The 19,489-nt window shown below is 43.2% G+C and overlaps 1 protein-coding gene across 12 annotated transcripts in view; it reads left to right on the top strand.

Moving 5' to 3' along the window:
• LOC133237682 (nucleoporin SEH1) overlaps window positions 1-19,489 on the top strand; it is a 97,461-nt gene that overhangs the window by 46,467 nt on the left and 31,505 nt on the right. For 11 of the 12 annotated variants that reach the window (XR_009733301.1, XM_061400013.1, XM_061400019.1 and 8 more), the window contains 13 exons: window positions 1,308-2,139; window positions 2,240-2,366; window positions 7,618-7,789; window positions 8,579-9,494; window positions 10,117-10,265; window positions 11,859-12,089; window positions 16,495-16,620; window positions 16,812-16,955; window positions 17,056-17,119; window positions 17,538-17,677; window positions 17,775-17,867; window positions 18,315-18,433; window positions 19,065-19,241. Coding sequence is in view for 11 of the 12 variants with exons in the window: in XM_061400013.1 (XP_061255997.1) it covers window positions 1,308-2,139; window positions 2,240-2,366; window positions 7,618-7,789; window positions 8,579-9,494; window positions 10,117-10,265; window positions 11,859-12,089; window positions 16,495-16,620; window positions 16,812-16,955; window positions 17,056-17,119; window positions 17,538-17,677; window positions 17,775-17,867; window positions 18,315-18,433; window positions 19,065-19,241 (3,290 nt within the window). In the remaining variant the exon portion in view is untranslated. Of the gene's footprint in view, window positions 1-1,307; window positions 2,140-2,239; window positions 2,367-7,617; window positions 7,790-8,578; window positions 9,495-10,116; window positions 10,266-11,858; window positions 12,090-16,494; window positions 16,621-16,811; window positions 16,956-17,055; window positions 17,120-17,537; window positions 17,678-17,774; window positions 17,868-18,314; window positions 18,434-19,064; window positions 19,242-19,489 lie in introns of those variants that run through there. The other variant, XM_061400020.1, reaches the window with a different exon arrangement.

The following is a 19,489-nucleotide window of genomic DNA, read 5'->3' on the forward strand; positions in this document are numbered from 1 at the left end:
AGTGTCATTGTTGTTTTTCTTAAATATGTATGTATGTATTTGGTTATGGCACATGGGATCTTTTTAGTTGCAGCACACAGGATCTAGTTCCCCAACCAGGGATCAAGCATGGGCCCCCTGCCCTGGGAATGTAGCCACTGGACCACAGGGAAGTCCCTTAATGTTACTTTTTATTTCCTTAAGTATGTTTTAGGTTTTGTTAGATTTGATGTTTTAGATGTGTTTTAGACTCAGAGTCCATTGTCTGCATTCTGCAGTTCTCTTTTTCTGGAATGTGGGACGCATTACCTTGGAGCACTGTGAGTAGATTTTTAAAGGAAAAGTTGGTGAAATATTTGAGTCCATGGGAGATACCTTCCAGACAGGATTTTTACTTGCTTCTGAGTGAGGAACCCCAGCAGTTTTAGGTTGCTTTAATTTGGTTCCTGGGATCGAGCTGTTCAGAGCTAAGCCACCTTTACTCCTCGAGTGTAGCCCTCTGTGGTCTTGTCCTAAAGTGTGGATGTTCACTGTGATCACCACCTCTCCCTTATCATTGTCAGACTCTGAACCTGATTTTTGTACTCTTACTCCCTTAAGAGCCACTTTTCTGAGCTTCTTTTTTAAAAATTATTTTCTTAGCTTCATAAGCTTCCTGACGTAGACCCCTCTTGAAGCAGCAGAGACCCTGAGTAATAGCATCCCCAGGACTGGGCTCACCCCTCTGGGATTCTCTCTTCTCTTGGATTTTGGCCCCATAATTTTTCATTCCATTTTTTTAGCTGTCTAGTACCTTCTCAGAATTGTTCTTGAACATGCTGTGTTGTTCTGATTACTCTCAGCCAGAGTTGGTTTGCATTACTATTCCTGGAGGCTGAAGTCTTAATTAGTATTTAAAAAAATATTAAATAGGTTTATATTGCTTTGTTGTTGGTTCCATTTCATTGTTTTACCCATGGCTTCTGTTTCTGTCTTGCTTATGAATAATTCCAATAGTTGACTGAAATTACCAAGAATATACTTGGAATCACTGTGACTCAATGGCTTCTCAGTTTCAGTAGTTTAATTTTTTTGGTTTACAGTTACTCTCTGATTCAGTTTTAGCGTTTAACTCCAGAAGATGTTTTTTGAACAGCTGATGATCGGACCTTGTAAGTAAACTTTTACTCTGCAGTTAAAGTTGATAGCAGCTGTTTTTTTTCATTGGGAGATTCAACTGGTATACTATTAATTTCTTGCTGCTGTTAGATCTTATGTAGCACTTACAAATAAAGATTAAACTAATATGTGCATGTGCATGGAACTGATGTGAACTTTCTGATCTCTAGGACACTTTCCTTGTCAGCAGCAAACCTCAGAGACATACAGACGAGCTGCCCAGCGAGAGTGACTCTGTGCTGAGGATAAGCACCATTGCTTCTGCCATCGCGGAAGCGTCAGTGAGCGCTGACCCTCTCCAGCTTGCCACCATGATCAAAGCACTTTCAAATAAAACCCGAGAGAAGACTTGTCAGGAGGATGGTAAACAAAGGCACTATTCTGCTGTGTCTCATTTCTTACCTAATGATCTGGAAAAAAGTAATGGATCCAGCACATTTGATATGGAGAGATACCTTAAGAAAACAGACATTAGTCAATATGAAGGTGGGCTGGACAACTTTTCAAGAGCTGGTGTGTCTGGTATTTGGGATTTATCTTTGTCCAAAGAGCGGACTACACACGACATCCATGTGGTGGACCTGGGTGCTACTAGCATAAGCGTAAGGGAGCCAGAGGTAGGCACTGCAGCCGGTTTTTATGGTGAAAGTGGAGACAGCGTGGATCAGGCATCGTTGAGAACAATTAGCTCTTCAAATTCAGTTCTTACAAATGTGGGCGAGAGAGAGGGTACAGCAGTTGATGTGAAGACACATTCCATTGACCATAAATCCCCAGATTCTGGTGATGGTGAAAAAGCTGCCTCCGTACCCATTCCAGCCTCTGATAGTTGCTCCGTCATTGGGAACCCCAGAGTAGCATCTCTCTGGCTGTCAGAAGAGTGTAAAGGCCTACAGGAGAGTAGAGACTACCAGAGGCAAAATGAGTGCATTGGTGAGACAAGTAACAGTGAAAAGCACGTGGCTTTTGAAAACCATTCAATAATCTCACCTAAACGTGTTGGTAAGTGTCACAGTAATTGGTCACACTCAAGAAATTGCATGGAATGTTTTGTTTTGTTTTTTTTTCTGTGTCCTCATTGGAAAATACATCTTTCTGATAGATTTGAAAAGTCCCTCTCCTGAGCGCGGTGGACAAGGCTCGGAGAACGGCGAGGACAGCTTCAGACCTTCCACTTCTCCACTGAGTCATTCTTCTCCTAGTGAAATTTCAGGAACTAGTTTATCAGGGTAGGTGCTTAATTTTTTTTTTTTTTTGTAATAAAAATACATGCTCAGTATAGGAAAATTGGAATGAAATGTAAAGAAAACTAGTCACTATAGGTTCATCATTCAGACCTAACAATTATATTTTGTGAGTTTCTTTCAAGCCATATTTCTTTGCAAATTTTCATACTCTGCTGTTTTCACTTACAATAATTTAAAAGAAAATTAATGTTATAAAATGCATAATGGATCTGTCATGGTTTATTTGGTGCTTTTGGTAGATATTGGGGTGGATTTTTTTTTTTTTTTTGCCATTTTAATGATATTGAGATAACAACTTTCCTCATAAAATTTTTCTCTGTGTTGTAACTGATTTCCTCAGAAGTAAAATTACCAAGTCAGGAATAAGAGTATTTTCAGGCTTTCCAGATTGGCAACCTGTTTTCTAAAAGGATCTTACTGACTTGCTCTTATATCTGTGTGTGATGAAGGTATGCAATTCACTGTTTCTTATCAGCATTTTAAATAACTTAATTTTGGATTTATTTTTTTATCTTAACAGTGTTAGTTTGTGCTCTTAATACTAATGAGTTTGGTAGGTGCTTTTTCAAAGGTTAGGATAAGAATGCTAATATTTTACATGTTTGAACACAGTCTATAGATTAACTTAATCTTCAAGTTATAGACACTTTTTAATTTTTCAAAAATGATGTAAGTCAACATTGCTTCAAAAGTTTACACATATATATGTATGTGTGTGTTTCCATGGAACTTTGAACAGTTTAAATATAGTGCTTTATCAGATGTGTCTATGTGTATTTATGTATAGGTGTGTAGGTGGATGTGTTACAGGATAAATTCTTAGAAATGATTGTTGGGACAAAGAGTATATTTGTTTATGTTCCTATTTAAATCAGTGCAACCCCTCCCTAGAGGTTGTGTTGGTTTAGTTTTCCACCAGCAATTTAGGGAAGAGCCTGCTTTTCTACAACCTCACCAACAGAACGCTTATTGAACTTTTTATTGTCAACAGTCTGATAGATGAAAAAAATACTATTTCAGTGTAACTTTAAATGATGAGCATTTTTTGTGTTTTATGTCAAATACTTATTTGTGTTTGTTACCTTCATGGACTATTAGTCTTTCTTGTCTCCATTTCTTGGATCCCTGGATGTATTAAAGAGAGTGAATAGCCCTTTGTGACATGAATTGTACAGTTTCTAGTCTTTAGAAAGTTTTTCCTCTCTTGTACTTTTTGCTCTTGTGAATTCTTAGCTCCAGCTTACCCAGACTGTTTCCCAAGATATATAAAATCCAGCAACAGCTTGGGCAGCATTTAGTAGGTAAAACTTGGATATCAAATGTAATTTCAGTTTGTTTGAAAATACCAAATATTCATGATAATTTCACTGCTTAGGTAAAATTTCCAGCTTACTAAAATATTTCCTTAAAGAAACATATAAAAGATCTTTTATAAAGCCATCAAAGAAAGAATTCTTACATTTAATAAAGTAAACTTTCTATATGGCAGTAGTTTTTGCCTCACAATTGACATGATTTTTTTGTAAGCTTTATGCTAAAGATGCTTTCGAGCCTAATGAGATCTTTTGAGTCTAGTAACTTCGTTGGGCTGTGTCTCTGTGTTGACTTCACAGCCACCTTGCAGCGCCTTGTCATGCAGTGCCCCTTTAGTATTTGGAGTCGAGCTTCCTTTTATCAGGAAGGTTTATTATTATTATTATTATTATTATTTTAGTTGTTAAAATATTGGTCCTGACCAAATTTTGCTCGACTTCTGCATTTATTTTCTCTTTAATCCTTTTTTTTTTTTTTTCATTTTTTTCCCCCTTTTTTGAGGAACTTGTTAGAGCCAAAGGAAGTTGCAAAGCTAGTATAGAGAGAGCCTGTGTCCTTCCCCAGCTTCCCTAGTTCTTGCACGGAATCACCACCAGGAACTTGTACTGGGCATGATGTGTAGCTAGAATTGTGCCATTTTATCACAGGTGTGAATGTGTGTAACCACCTCCACAGTTCGAGACACAGAGCTTTTCCATCACAATAGTAACGCTTCTTTCTTAATTTCTTTTTCATTTTGTTTGCATTTCACATTTCTGCTTTCTAGATTCCTTTCAGTATTCTCTTTATTGTTTCTTAACTCCTGTGTGTTTTCCAATATTATCTTATTTTCTATGGTTTTTATATTTTTAAATTGTATATACAGGCATTTAATAAAAACTAAGTGCCATATAAAGACTTATTATGATTTTTTTCCCTTCACCGTGCCCTTTACTGCATGATCAGAGACAAAATGCCGGGCTGGCTGCTCTTACACTTGGACCCACCTGTTTTTATCTTGTGTGCCTAAGAAAATACACTCATTCTTTAAGTGTAGGAAACATACCTTAGGGAGATGCTAAATTTTCTCATGAACTTGGCATGTGGTCAGATACTTTGACAACAGCATTGTTGCCCTTTCTAAAGTGGCCATGGGTTTGGTGAGCTTCCTCCTCTCTGAGGGTCAGCCACCTGCATCCCCACCGCTCATCCAGGGCCAGATGGCAGGCTTGGTGGGAAAGAAGGTGGTCACAGCAGGTTCTGAGGTTCATTCTGCTGTCACTTGTCCTCCTTGCTGCTGCCATGCTCTGCGGGTGGGCATGCCACGTCCTCCTGTCCTTTCTGCTGCAGGACAGCCCTTCCTGCCAAGTTTATCTGGCTCCAGTTTATCTGCCTGCTGTTGCGCCTGTGCTTTTCCTGTCATCAGTGTAAGTGTACATGTCTGTGTCTTGTAGTTGCTTTTCTTGGATGGTGCTCCCTGTGCATGGTGGTCTCTCCCTTTGTTCAGTTCAGTTCCATTGCTCAGTTGTGTGTGACTCTTTGCGACCCCATGGACTGCCACATGCCAGGCTTCCCTGTCCATCATCAACTCCTGCAGCTTGCTCAAACTCATGTCCCATCGAGTCAGTGATACCATCCAACCATCTCATCCTCTGTCCCCTTCTCCTGCCCTCAATCTTTCCCAGTATCAGGGTCTTTTCCAGTGAGTCAGTTCTTCTCATCTGGTGGCCAAAGTATTGGAGCTTCAGCTTCAACATCAGTCCTTCCAATGAATATTCAGGATTGATTTCCTTTAGGATGGACTGATTTGATCTCCTTGCAGGCCAAGGGACTCTCAGGAATCTTCTTCAACACCACGGTTCAAAAACATCAGTTCTTCGGCGCTCAGCTTTCTTTATGGACCAACTCTCACATCTATACATGACTGCTGGAAAAACTATAGTGACTAGGCAGAACTTTGTTGGCAAAGTAATGTCTCTGCTTTTTAATATGCTGTCTAGATTGGTCATAGCTTTTCTTCCAAGGAGCAGACGTCTTTTAATTTCATGGCTGCATTTACTCTTCTCCCCTGAGGAGAGTTCATTTCCTGTTTCCTGTGACCTGTTCCTCCTGAGATGCCCAGAGCTGGGACTGCCTTTTGGGGCATCCCCACCTGTTTCTTTCTCCTCATCTTCATATCTCTGCATTCTCCTTGTATCATGGAGTAGCCTAGCCGTTCAAGTGTTTACTCAGCATTACTGATTTTCTGCTGTACCAACTATGCTTTTCATGGCTGCCAGTATGAACATTCATTTTGTATTCATTTCTTTTTATTGAAATCCTGCTTGTACTTTTTTACTGTAAAATGGCTTTCGTGTTTTTAGTCTTTTTTTTCTTGTTCTTCCAACTCATATTCATTAAGTTTCTTAACATTCACGGTGAAATGTCGGTCAGAACATTGATCTGTTGAGCAGCCACATCTTTCTGGTGAGAGTGCGTTGTCTGCTGACCATGCTGCTTGCCAGCACTTCTGCTGCTGGTCTTTAGTGTCCACTCACCTTCTGGCAGGAACATTGCTGCCTTGAGTCTCTGTGTGGCTGGCACCAGTCTGGCATCCTGAATTGCTCTCCTTTTGTTTCTGTGTGTTCTTACAGTTCAGTTCTCATTGCTTGAGGTAATAAAAGCCTCAGTGCTTCTGTTCCTTTTGACCAGAGGAGCTAGACTCAGCATGCGCTACAGTACCCAGAACTCTTCTTCCTGCCACCCCATGTCTGTGTGAGTATGACTGTGTGTGCGTTTGTGCACATGTGTGTGCATGTGCATATAGAACCCACACAGGTGCGTGTGATTCAGTGCTAAAGTGGGCCTGAAGCAAGTTGATTAGTATTTTGTTTGCATTGGTTAGAGATTCACTAGTGTTGGGTCAGTACTGTCTTGATTTGGTCCTTGTAAAAATCCAGAATTCAAAATAGGGTTTTCTCTCTGTATCCATTGCCCACCTGAGTATTCAGACTTTGTGGGGGAAAAAGAAGAGGGGGGAGTAAAATTCAGTCCAATTAATTACGGACTTGAAGCTAAGTGGAGGAGTTTGCAGGGGTGCAGCAGCTGTTTGCAAAGATACCTTTGATGGTGTTTCCCACCCAGTGTGTCTCCTACCCTTCCTCAAGAGGAAGCCTGGTCCCTCCTCTGTCAGGCTGGCCTGGCTCTGTGCTGGGGATTGATGGAATGTGGAACGTGTATGTGGGATCTTACTATTTATTGCTTACTTTTTTTTTTAAACTTAATATATCCTGAACATCTTTCTGAGCCAGTTGGTAGTATTCAGCTGCATGATTTTAAACAGTTGCCCAGTGTTTTATTGTATGTCTGTACCCTAACTGCCATAGCCTCCTTCTCCTATAAGATGCCCTGCTTTAGTAGTGATAGTGATGTTCCTCAGGACTCATCTCTTGATGTATAGCCCCTGAGTACAGGGGTTTGGTTGTGCCTGCTTGATGATCAGCCAGGAGCTGGGCCCTTTATCTCCCCACCATGGTGCAGCTCTGCCCATTTCTGTGTACTCATCCACGAGATTCTTGTTTTTGCTTTGCTCTTTGGGGCAGGAGTTGCCGAGTTCTCTGTTTATTGGTCTATATCAGGTCTTCATTAACTGTTGAATGAAAAGCTAACACTGTTAAGGGATTTTATATGGAATTTATTAATGAAACTGTCACGACTTTTTTTTTTAGTAGCTTACCAGATACTTCATTCAATGGGACTATACTTCACAGATTTAGATAAGGGTAAGAAGGTGTAATCAAGGGTAAGAAGAATGAATCCAGGGTTGAGTTGTATATGGCAACTAGGACAGACAGAAGTGAAGGTTGATGGGGTTGTAGGCAAGCAGGAAGGGCTTTCTGCCATGTAGATGATGTTAAGTGAAGGGGTGGACAAGTCCAGACACAGGTATTCTCTCTCCCAGGTGTGCCCTGGAGTCTTTTGGTTCAGCAGCTCAGCCACAGAAGGGCCCCTGTGAGAGGGAGTTGTCCCAGCTGACGTGTCCAGAGGCCAGTGTCAGCAGGCTGACGTACGTGTCTGAGCAGGAGAGCATTAGTCCCTCCATGGCCTCACGTCGTGTCCTTGATGACCGCAAGGTAAGCACTTCTGTCACTTCTTTACTCACACTTACCTCTGAAGTCTTACTGCTATAAGACTCAGACTTGAATTCAGGGCTGACTAATTTTGGTTTCTCTTTTTCCTTTAAAGTAAGTGCGCGTGCGTGCATGCCCACATATTTTGCTCAGACAGCTACTTGTGCTGGGTTGGCACTGCAGGTACACATATTTAGTGTCTGCCCTCAAAAAGCTCTCAGTCTGGTGGAGTACACGAAGACACGCTGTGGGAGCTTCAGGAGGTAACGGACAGCCTCAGCTGGTAGCGTGTCCAGCAGAGCTCGATGAGGCCTACCTGGAGTCAGGTGTGGGGAAGAGGGAATCACAGAACACACCTGCATTTGATTCATGGCCACACTGAATTGTATATGTGGTGAGAGGAAGGCAGGCCAGGCCACGATGTCGTAGATGTAAAATTTGGGCGTTTGAGACATTTAATTACTAAACAAAACTACTTGTTTCTGGTTCTGTAATTGGTAAAAACAGGGAATGTGGTGGTGGTGGTTTAGTAGACTGCCAGGCTCCTCTGTCCATGGGATTCTCCAGGCAAGAATACTGGAGCGGGTTGCCAAAAAACAATGAATGCAGATTTTCTAACTCTTAACCCTGCTTTTCACGGCTACAGAAACTACTACCCTTATAGCCTGTTGTTTTTTTTTAAGAGTCGTGATGTCATGTAGATCTCTGCTCTTTGAGAGTATATCAGCATGGTTTGCATTTGTAATATTCATTTTATCTGTGGGTAATTTCTGAACATTTTCTGTCACATAGAGTGATATCACCAGTGAGTTGAGCACCACAATTATCCGGGCCAGTCCAGTTCCAGCTCAGGAGCCGGCTGCGGATAAGTTAGGAGAAAAAAGTCCATTTCAAAGTAGAGGAAAAGGAGCATTATCGTATATTATCCAGAAGAACTTGGACACAGAAAAAGTGACTGAAACGACTTCTCTGAGCAGCAGACCTGAAGATGTAAAACTGGACTTTAGCTCCAGTAGACTGCCTTCCTCCAAGAGTGAAGATCGGTCACAGACCAGTGCGACGGGTTTGACCTCAGACCGTGGTGACCTGGAGCAGGTCAGCCTAGCTCTGCGGAGTGAATCCAGCCTCCACCCAGCCACACTGGCCATACCGTGCCTCCCCGTGTCCCGCCAGGCACCTGTGCTCGACGGTGGGCACGTGACTCCTAGAGACACATCAGCTACTGACAGTGAATTCAGTGGCCAGGGTCCTTACCGGACGTCTGTCCCTTCTGTCCCCAGCACCGAGGGATGCGGCCCTGCACCCATGAGGCAGCACATGCCCCTCACAGGTCCTGCAGTCTCAGTGCACTATCCCCTCCCCGTGGCTCCGAGTGCCCAGCCGCACTCTGGGGCACTGCCTGCAGCCAGCAGTGCCACCCTGCCTCGCTGCCGGGCCTGTGGTGCCACCGCCTGTGGGCTCTCCTGTGGGCTCCCAGGAAGCTGTCACCCTGCCGTTGTGGGAGAGCATGTCCAGCACTCAGTGACTGCAGGCCTCTGCCTGGGACAGGATATTGGCTCAGGGTTGATGGCCTCCTCTTCCCTTTGTAACCTGTACTCTGACACCCTCAGTCAGAACCTTCTGAATGCAGCCAAAGTGCTTCCTGTGCAGTCTCTCCATCCAGACTGTGGAATTGAGCCATGGGATTCAGCAGTGGTGTCAGGACTTGGTAAGACCCTTTTACTCTGATGCTGCTTATTGTTGGTTGCTGTTATTTAAAGGTTGAATTATTTTCTCAATTAGGACCTTGAAACTGATTTGTTTCAAGGAAGTAATGATTAGAGTGAATTTCATGTGAGCTTTTTTCTTTATCCTGAATTTGGAACATGACCATATTTCTGTGCAAGGGTCCCTGAGTAGCCCTGCTGCTGCTAAGTCGCTTCAGTCGTATCCGACTCTGTGCGACCCCATAGACGGCAGCCCACTAGGCTCCTCTGTCCCTGGGATTCTCCAGGCAAGATCACTGAAGTGGGTTGCCATTTCCTTCTCCAATGCGTGAAAGTGAAGTCGCTCAGTCGTGCCCGACTCTTAGCGACCGCATGGATGCAGCCTACCAGGCTCCTCCATCCATGGGATTTTCCAGGCAAGAGTACTGGAGTGGGGTGCTATTGCCTTCTCCTGAGTAGCCCTAGAAAAATGTAAAAACTCAGGTAAATCTACTGTCTTTGTCTCTCTGGTTCTGTCTCAGGCTCTGAGCTTGGAGTTCTTTTATTATTTTAATTAAGTTGGGTGTGGTTTTGACTCTGCTTTTTCTCTTTCCTGGGTTTTGACTCTGCTTTTTCTCTTTCCAGGGAGAGTAAGTGTGCCCGAGGAATTAAAGTTTCCTCATGCTTGCTGTGTTGGCATTGCTTCACAAACTTACCTCAGTGTCCTGAACCCCGCTGACCGCTGGCTGCAGGTCAGCATCGGGGTTCTCAGTGTCAGTGTTGACGGTGAAAAGGTGAGCTCCCTGTGTCTTTCTCCTGATTGAGTGGTCACCTTAAGGTTGATCTGGACTTCTTTCCCTACCTCTCCCTTGATGAAGGGAGCTTGTCCCCACCCTGCACTTGACACAGAGGTGTTGTAAGGTGTCTTTATCTTGGTTCTTTTGTTGTAGTACTTCTGATGAAAGTGAAACCTGAGTTTGTTTCTGATATTACCAGGTGTTCCTGTTTATTTATTAACCATGATACTTCATTGTCACTTGTTTATAAAATCATGTAAATGTGCTTTTTGTGCTATCCTTTAAATCCCTGACTGGAGCTCTGAGTTCTGGTCTCTACTGGTTTTGTTCAATGTGATTGAATATAAATTGCTGCATTTATCCAAAAAACCAAAACAAAACCCCTAAAAGAAACAAGTTACTGTTGGGACCCTATACCTGCTTTTGTTAAGTGAATTTATCTGAATGTGTTCTTACATGATCTTCTTTTTTTTTAAAATATCTATTTGTTTATTTACTTGGCTGTGTCAGGTCTCCTAACTTGGAATCTTCATTGCATCATGTGGACTCAGTTTCAACACATGAGTTTAGTTGCTTTGAGGCATGTGGGAGCCTAGTTCCTTGACCAGGGATCAAACCCACATGCCTCATATTGCAAGGCAGGCACTCAATCAGTGAACCACCAGGGAGGTCCTTAACATGACCGTTTGAAATGCCTGGAAACACAGTTTCAACATGAGAATAGGAGTCTCTCACATGATCCATCACAGCCACTGACTTCTAGACTCTAGACCCTGTGGGCTTCAGCAAGTGGGGAGGATGGGAATCACTGTCAGCAGCTCCTCACAGACAGATGTTGGTGGGCGGGTTTACTCTTTCCTCTTAGCTCCTAGTGATGACCTTGATTTACCTAATTAATAAGACTGTACTCTCTCTCTTTTTTCCCCGACTCTTCCCCTCTGATCCTGAGGGCAGAGGAAAACAAGTGGCTGGAGAAAGGGTTGAGGGTGAGAGGTGGTGAGAGTGGAGGAGCATGTAGGAGGGAATGTTGTCTCTGGAAGTGGGAGTAAAGAAGATTCTCATTTAGGGTGAGGAGGGAGGGGTTTGAATGAGTCAGAATCGTAAACTTGGAGGCCTGACAAGGAACCTTGGAAATGAGTCTGCACATAGCTGCAGAGACCAGGTACCAGGTAACGTCCAGGGTGAGAGGTGGGTCCTAGGGTGATGTCCAGGGCTGAAAGTGCTGCCATTTCCAGCACCCTTTCAAAGAAAGTGGAGGTAAAAATAATTTGAAGTCCTTATGGGAGTTCCCTGGCGGTCCTGTAGTTAGTATTTGGCATTTTCATTGCCTCAGCCTGGGTTTAGTCCTTGGTTGGAAAAGGTCCCACGAGCCATGTGACATAGCCAAAAAAAGAAAAAAAACGTCCTGATAAATTTGACTGGTTTTATTTTTCCAGATATCGAATTGTGAGACATAGGTGTTTTTGTAGAGCTAACATGTGTAGATTTGGTAGTTTGACTGTGAAAACAGATCTTAAGCTCATTGTTTTTTCCTCCTGATTTTCAGTGTGAAGTTATTTCTTAACAGACCACATGTCTCTTCTTTTTAAGGTGGATTTTTCAGCTTATCCTTGTTTAGTTTTCAAGAATAGAGTCATCATAAGACCTCATGCCACAGAAGAGATTAAAGTGCTCTTCATACCGTCTGATCCTGGGATCTTCCGATGTATATTCAGTGTTGCTTCTTGGCCATTCTCAGCCGACGCAGAGACCATGGCACAGGCGGAAGCCCTGGCCAGCAGGGTTGTCCTCACTGCCATTGCTGAGACTCCCATGATCGAGGTGACTCTCTGTGAGCGGGTCTTTGTCACACCTGGGATTTTAATGAGGCTGTGTAAACTTTAGAAGTAATATTTGGGTAAAATGAATTTGTGGATGACTGCCAGAAAGTTACAATCAAGCTAAACATTGGCTCTTAATATCTTCTTATTCCAAAATTTAAAATTATTTCTGGGAATTCCCTGGTGGTCCAGTGGTCAGGACTCTGTACTACCGCTGTCAAGGGCATGGGTTCAGTCCCTGGTCAGTGAACTCAGGTCCCACAAGCTGCAGAGCACTGCCAAAAACAAGACACTTGAAATTATTTCTGTTGTTTTATAGAAGCACAGGTATACTTGGTAAGAAGTGTGTAAACAAAGTACAACATTAAACCCAGTTTTCCGGCTGGTTTCCATTCTGTAGTTTGATGTGTGGAGATAAAGCACCACATTCAGATTCTTTCCTCCAGTTTTTTTTCCATACCTGAAAACGTTCCTATTCTACAATCTCCCCTTTTCTGGAAGTGAAAGAAATTAGGTCTAGCCCAGTTGGGACAATGAAGTGCCTTCTGGATAGGAGGCTCCTTAGAACAGTGGCTCTTTACCCTGGACATTGAAATAACTGGGGGTTTTAGGTGCACCCCAATACCTGGTCCCACCCACATCAGCTAATCAGAATCATGGGAGGGGGAGGACGTGGCCAAGTAGCAGTGATTTCTAAACCTCACCGGATGATTACAGACTGTAGCATTAGTTAACACGTGTGGCTGCACATGCAGTGTCTTACTGGTTGTGAGTAGAATCAGAACTAGCACCCTGAACACGATTTGGGAACCAGCGAGGGGGTGGGCTGGGTGCAGAGCAGGATGAGCAGAACATACTTCCCGGTGATAGAGACTGAAGGGCCTGCGGTGGAACCTGACGTGAGTTTAGCCACCCTCACTGGGTCTCTGAACTGCTCCCACTGCACCCATTTTATTCTTTGACTCAGAGAAGCTCTAACTGTGCTTCTGTTTCGAGGTGAGGTATGGGTGGGATTCCCCGAGGAGACTGATGAGGACCTTGTGGGCCTCCTTTCTTGCATGCACATGCTTTTCTTTGTCCTCCCTGGGGCTGTGCTTACTGCCTGGGCTTAGCAGTTTACTTGTCCATGGTGTGGAGAAGGAAGTAGAGTTTGTGGAAGTTCTGTTATTACAACTCTTAGTGATCTTTATATTATGCTTAAGTGGCATTGTATGAATTTTTCAATCAGCTGTGCCATGCTTGTTCCAGGGTAGGGACTCTCAGCTTTGGCACCATTGCCATGTCTGACTGGGTGGTGGTTATGTGGTGGAGGCTGTCAGGTACAGTGTGGGGATCTTAGCAGAGCCCTGGTCTCTGCTCACTGGGTGTCAGTAGCATCTGCTTTCCCTCAGTTGTGATGACTTTACCAAATTACCCCTATTTGAGACAGTGTCATTGACTTTCTGTGTTTCAGTACATTCCACTGACCAGGCTTTTGAACCTGTCCTTAAACAGACTACATTTTAAAAAATTTTTATTTAAAAAACTTTATTTTTTATTGAAGGATAATTGCTTTACAGAATTTTGTTGTTTTCTATCGAATCTCAACATGAATCAGCCATAGGTATACATAAATCCCTTCCCTTTTGAACCTCCCTCCCATCTCCCTCCTCACCTCATCCCTCTAGGTTGATACAGAGCTCCTGTTTGAGTTTCCTGAGCCACAGCAAATTCCTGTTGGCTATCTATTTTACATATGGTAATGTGAGTTTCCATGTTACTCTTTCCATACATCTTACCCTCTCCTCCCCTCTCCACATGTCCATAAGTCTGTTCTCCATCTGTTTCTCTATTGCTGCCCTGTAAATAAATTCTTCAGTACCGTTTTTCTAGATTCCATATATATGTGTTAGGATACGATATTTATCTTTCTTTTACTTACTTCACTCTGTATAATAGGTTCTAGTTTCATCCACCTCATCAGAACTGAGTCAAATGTGTTCCTTTTTATGGCTGAGTATTATTCCATTGTGTATATGTACCACTTCTTTATCCTTTCATCTGTCGATGGACATCTAGGTTGCTTCCATGTTCTAGCTATTATAAATAGTGCTGCAATGAACAATGATATACATGTGTCCTTTTAAGTTTTGGTTTCCTCAGGGTATATGCCTGGGAGTGGGATTGCTGAGTCATATGGTGGTTTTATTCCTAGCTTTTTAAGGAATCTTCATACCATCTTCCATTAGTGGCTGTATCAATTTACATTCCCACCAACGGTTCAAGAGCTTTTCTCCACACCCTCTCCAGCATTTAGTGTTGGTAGACGTTTTGATGATGGCCATTCTGACCAGTGTGAGGTGATATCTCACTGTAGTTTTGATTTGCATTTCTCTATTAATGAGTGATGTTGAGCATCTTTTCATGTGTTTGTTAGCCATCTGTATGTCTTCTTTGGAGAAATGCCCGTTTAGGTCTTTTTCCCACTTTTTGATTGGGTTGTTTGTTTTTCTGGTATTGAGTTGCATGAGTTGCTTGTATATTTTGGAAATTAATCCTTTGTCAGTTGTTTCATTTACTATTATTTTCTCGCATTCTGAGGGTTGTCTCTTCACCTTGATTAAAGTTTCCTTTGCTGTGCAAAAGCTTTTTAAGTTTCATTAGGTCCCACTTGTTTACTTTTGTTTTTATTTCCATTACTCTAGGATGTGGGTCATAGAGGATCTTGCTTTGATTTATGTCACTGAGTGTTCTGCCTATGTTTTTATGTAAGAGTTTTAAATTCTGGTTTTACATTCAGGCTACATTTTTGTAGCAGAAACAAAAACTAAGTAGTATTTGAGGCTGTCATGTTTTGACAGGCTCGTGTAAGTCACACTTAGTGGCGTGGTCTGCTCCTTGGAGTCACATGACTCACTTGAAGAAACAGTGATGGCTGTGTCCCAGCCCTAGAGACTGCGATTTCACTGGTCTGGGGTGTCATTTGAGCTCTGAGTCCAGCGCACAGACAAGCCTGGGGACTTCAGTGTAAGGGGTGGTTCAGCCTTAGCCCAGTGGAGCAGAGCCTTCCAGGAGGAGTAGTTGGACCTGAAGGTGCAGGAGGATATGATGGGGGAGCAATGTCCCCACGAGAGATGGTTCAGGGACTTCACACAGAGGCTGCATCTGTGAGACTGCTCAGTAACCTTCCTGACTTGTTAGAGGCTGTCCCAGGTGGCTGTAGTGAACATGACATTTTATGTGTACGTGCTTTTATTCTGGCTCTTTGTGGCCGCTTGCTGACATGTGTTCCCTGAGGAAACATGTGAGTGCCTGTTGTTGCTGACGTGCTGTCATTAGATTGTGAACTGTTTGCTTCCTTCGTGGATGTAAAGTTCCAGTTTTGACTCCTGTTTGTGTTGACTGTGGTGTTGAGCGTCGTTTCTTATGTCTGTTAGCTGTCCTGGCCTCCTCTTCTCTGAACTGCCTATTCATATTTCTTGCCCATTTTTATTTATTTTTGAATGTCTTTATAAATTTTTGTAGATGTTCTTTGTATTCTGGAGTATAAATCCCTGCCAGTAGTTATGCTTTGTGATTATTTTCTCCCATTTCTTGGTTCTTCAACACTATGGACTTTATCCCCCCTTTCGTTGTGCTGAAATTTTCAGTATAACCTAGTTAGCCAAGAACCTATCTCCCACACGTAAAACAAGGCTTGATTTTTGTTTCCCCCAGAAAAGTAACCCTTGGAAAATTGCTTCAAATTCACTTCTTGAGGGTCAGGGTTAGCTTTCCTGTGACCATGTGAATGGATGTCTGTGTGGAATGCTCAATAAAGTCACTTGATAGAACTAGTTTTTAAAAAAAGTGGGGGAGACTGAGAAATTGAAGCAGATCCAGGGATTATTCCTGGTGCTTTGTAAATGTTGGATGTTATACATTTACCTTTTAGATTCCACTCTTAAGAAGCAGTGTGGTTAAGTGGTCAGGTTAGAGGTCTGGAGTATCACATGCAGAATCAGCCAGGGCAGCCTCCTGTGTTCTGTGAAGGAGGACTTCTCTTGGAACCGTGTCCAGTGATGGCATCGCTCAGAGATTTGAGGAGTGCCGTGGGTTCAGTGTGGATGCACATGGAGACTTGGCTTTGTGGGCACGTGAAGGCAGCACTACATCCATGGTAGTGAAGAGCCTAAGGGCTTGACTAGCAGTCTTCTCAAAGCAGCCTCAGCTTACCTGTAACTTTGTTCTGTGTAGTATATTTGGGTACATGGACTACATTAAAAAAATTTTTTTTTTGGTAGAAAATAGCAATTGTAAAGTAGCCCTTGGAATTTCAGGTAAGCTTACTGTTAATACTGACTATTTGTGGCTAGAAGGGCAGTGATATAAACTGTCATATTTAGTAATATATTGTTTCTATAAATCCCTTTTCCCCCCATAATTAGGTAGAAACAGAAAAGAAAGGTGTTCTTGATTTTGGCGACTTGACTTACGGAAGCTGGAAAGCTCTTCCTCTAAAACTGGTGAACAAGACACATGCCAACATCCCCATCAGACTCATTATCAGTGCTGTAAGTACGCTGCTCATGAGGGATCTTTCACAGAGTTTCGTGGACAAGTGTTGTAGTTACAGCTGGTAGCATCCTTGGCTGACTTCTGTCAAGAATGTCAGTGTTTTTGTTAAGGCTCTGTGAACAGATGTAGCCTCCCACCAGCACGACACCATTGGCTCTGCTGAAGTAGCCCCTCCCGTTTCTGACAGAATGCTGTGGCCTGGCGCTGCTTCACCTTTTCCAAGGAGCCCATCCACGCAGCTCTGAGAGCATTGCCTTATGCCCACGCAATCGCGCAGCTGGCTGCCCCATCAGTGATCAACCACATGATGCCTGCCAGTGACGACGGACAGGTAACTGGGAGGTGGAGGGAGTGGTTTAGAATTAAGAAGGAAGTCAAGTTCCAAACTACTTTTCTTTCACTATATATGCAAAAGTTTTTTTATTTTACAGGATCCAGAATTTCTGGTAATTTGGGTTCTTTTCCATAGTCCAAAGAAACAGATCACTTCTTCAGGTATCATGTTTACGTTTTATGGTATTTGCTTTACTCTGTAGCTAAATAAACTAGCAAGTTGAGGCTTATTTCTTCCATCAGTGAATGTGTCAGATGTTCCCTGTAATTTGTCAGTATTTTATGATGTTTTAAAATTGGGCAGACAGCATGCTATTTTGGGTCAAACCCATCCAAATATGGGTAACCTAAGCATGTACCACTGAAGACCTTTTGGGATATTTTCTCTTAACTGATGTTATCTCATCTGTCAGATATTTTCTTCCTTTTTCTCCTCCACTCATTTCCGTTTCTTTCTGAGTTCGTTAAAAAGTCATTTCACTTAAGATTTTTTTGTACCCCCAAGGGCATAGTGTTGGACCATGTGTGGCATTTAGGATTAAATAACTGTTGTCTGAACTAAAAGAATGACCTTTTATAGAGATTCTAGACTCAGCAGAAGAATTTTTGGCAAGAGTCGATATAGAAGTTGATAGTCCAAACCCGACACCAGTCATTAAAAGCATCAGTCTTCGAGCAAGAACAGGAATTGCCCGCATCCATGCCCCAAAAGACCTCCAGGTACCCTGGGCTCCTCCCTTTGCTGTTATCATATGTCCACGTTGATTCCATGCTAAGTATGATATTTAAAAAATGCCTGCTTTATTCCGTCCCTTAGACTCTGCACTTGTTTGCCAGTGTGGCTTCCTCAGCAAGGCAGTACTTACCTCTGAAAAATGCTGGGAATATTGATGTCCACCTGGATATCAAGGTAAGAATTTGCATTGGAGATGGTAGCTTATTCTCTTGGACTGAGATGATCAGTGACCCCCTCGGGTTCTGAAGGTTGCTGTCTGCCAACCTTGTCTGGGGCTGGGGAGGTGGCGGGATCAGGAGGAAGAATCAGAGCTAGTGTTGCCCGAGCATAAGGCAGATGACAAAGAACTTCAGCTGGGGTGGTTCACATTGTACACACAAGAACTAAGCCCCAGATTAGTTCCCTGAAGACATGTTACGCTGCAGCTGGTGGGGTGGAGGACAGGATCCACGTGTGTAGATGTCACTTATGATATGTTTGGGTGTGTGAGGGGGTGTTCGCAGTCAGGAAGTAAGGATGGGCGGGGCTCTGGTGGACAAGGAGGAGGGAAGATGTATGGTCATCAGTGGGAGACAAGGGCATGGATGCGTGAAACCTGTGACTTATTACATCAACATTTAGATCCCAGATCAAGGAAGTCACTTTTCAGTGGACCCAGAGAAACTATTCCTTAAACCTGGAGAAGAGCATGAAGTTATAGTTTCATTTTCTCCAAAGGATCCCATGGGCTGTGAGGAAAGGTAATGTAAAGCTGTTCACCATGGCGAGTTTGTGCTCTAGTCTGTGGCTAGGAGGACAGAGAACATGCTTCACTTCCTGTGGCAGACAGCATAGCTCTTTCCTTTTGCCACAGACCTTCTTTCTCTTCACTGAAAATCTTGTAAACCAACTGACTAGAAATCACTATTTTCAAATATATTTGAAAGTATTACCGTGTTTCTCACTAACCTCTCCTCTCCAAGGACACCATCCGTTGACCTTGTCAGTTGTTAGAGATATTTCCCCACTCCTCCTCCAAATCCTGAGTGAACATCACCATACACTGGTCAGAGCATCCTTGTCTCCGGCTTGTGAACTTGCCTGGTACATATAGCTTAGCCCAGCCCCCTCCTGCCTGGGTAGAATCTCCACCCAGAGGCTTTCCTCAGCCCTACCCGGATTCCTCGCCTGTGAACTCCTTTCCTCTGCACTCAGGCACGTGCCTGTCTCCTTCCCCACTGGCTTCCTCCTCTGGGACATCAGCTCTGAGGAAGGGCGTGCATTGTGTCCTCAGCATCCAGCTCAGGCTCTTGGATAAAGGAAGCGGGTAGGACAGTAGTTGCTGAAAGAATTGAGTTCTGAACACTGAACTTAGATGGTTTTCTTTGCTAGGATCTTGAAAATATTCGTGCAGCCATTTGGCCCTCAGTATGAAGTGATGTTAAAAGGTGAAATAGTTTCTTCGGGAAATAGGCCTCTGGCACCTGAATCTCTCACCTCAGATATTCCTTCGATTTTATCCAACAAGCAGTTTCTGGCCTGGGGAGGTGTCCCCCTCGGTAGAACACAGTGAGTATGCACAGCAGCTGTCATCACCAACTGCTATTCTTCGCTGTCTCCATGACGACCATGTTCACGTTCTTAGAACTGAAATAAAACTATCATATTCAGTATTCATCCTACCATGAATTCATATCATTTTTCATGTTTTTAAAATACAAGCCAAAAAAATTAGGTTTCAGTTTTCTTAAGCTCTTTGGTGAATTCTCTGCTGATGCCCAAACTTAGGCAGCTACAAGTATCTTGGTTCCTTCTCT

This window comes from Bos javanicus, chromosome 24, assembly GCF_032452875.1.
Source record: "Bos javanicus breed banteng chromosome 24, ARS-OSU_banteng_1.0, whole genome shotgun sequence".
NCBI classification, from domain to species: Eukaryota; Metazoa; Chordata; class Mammalia; order Artiodactyla; family Bovidae; genus Bos; species Bos javanicus.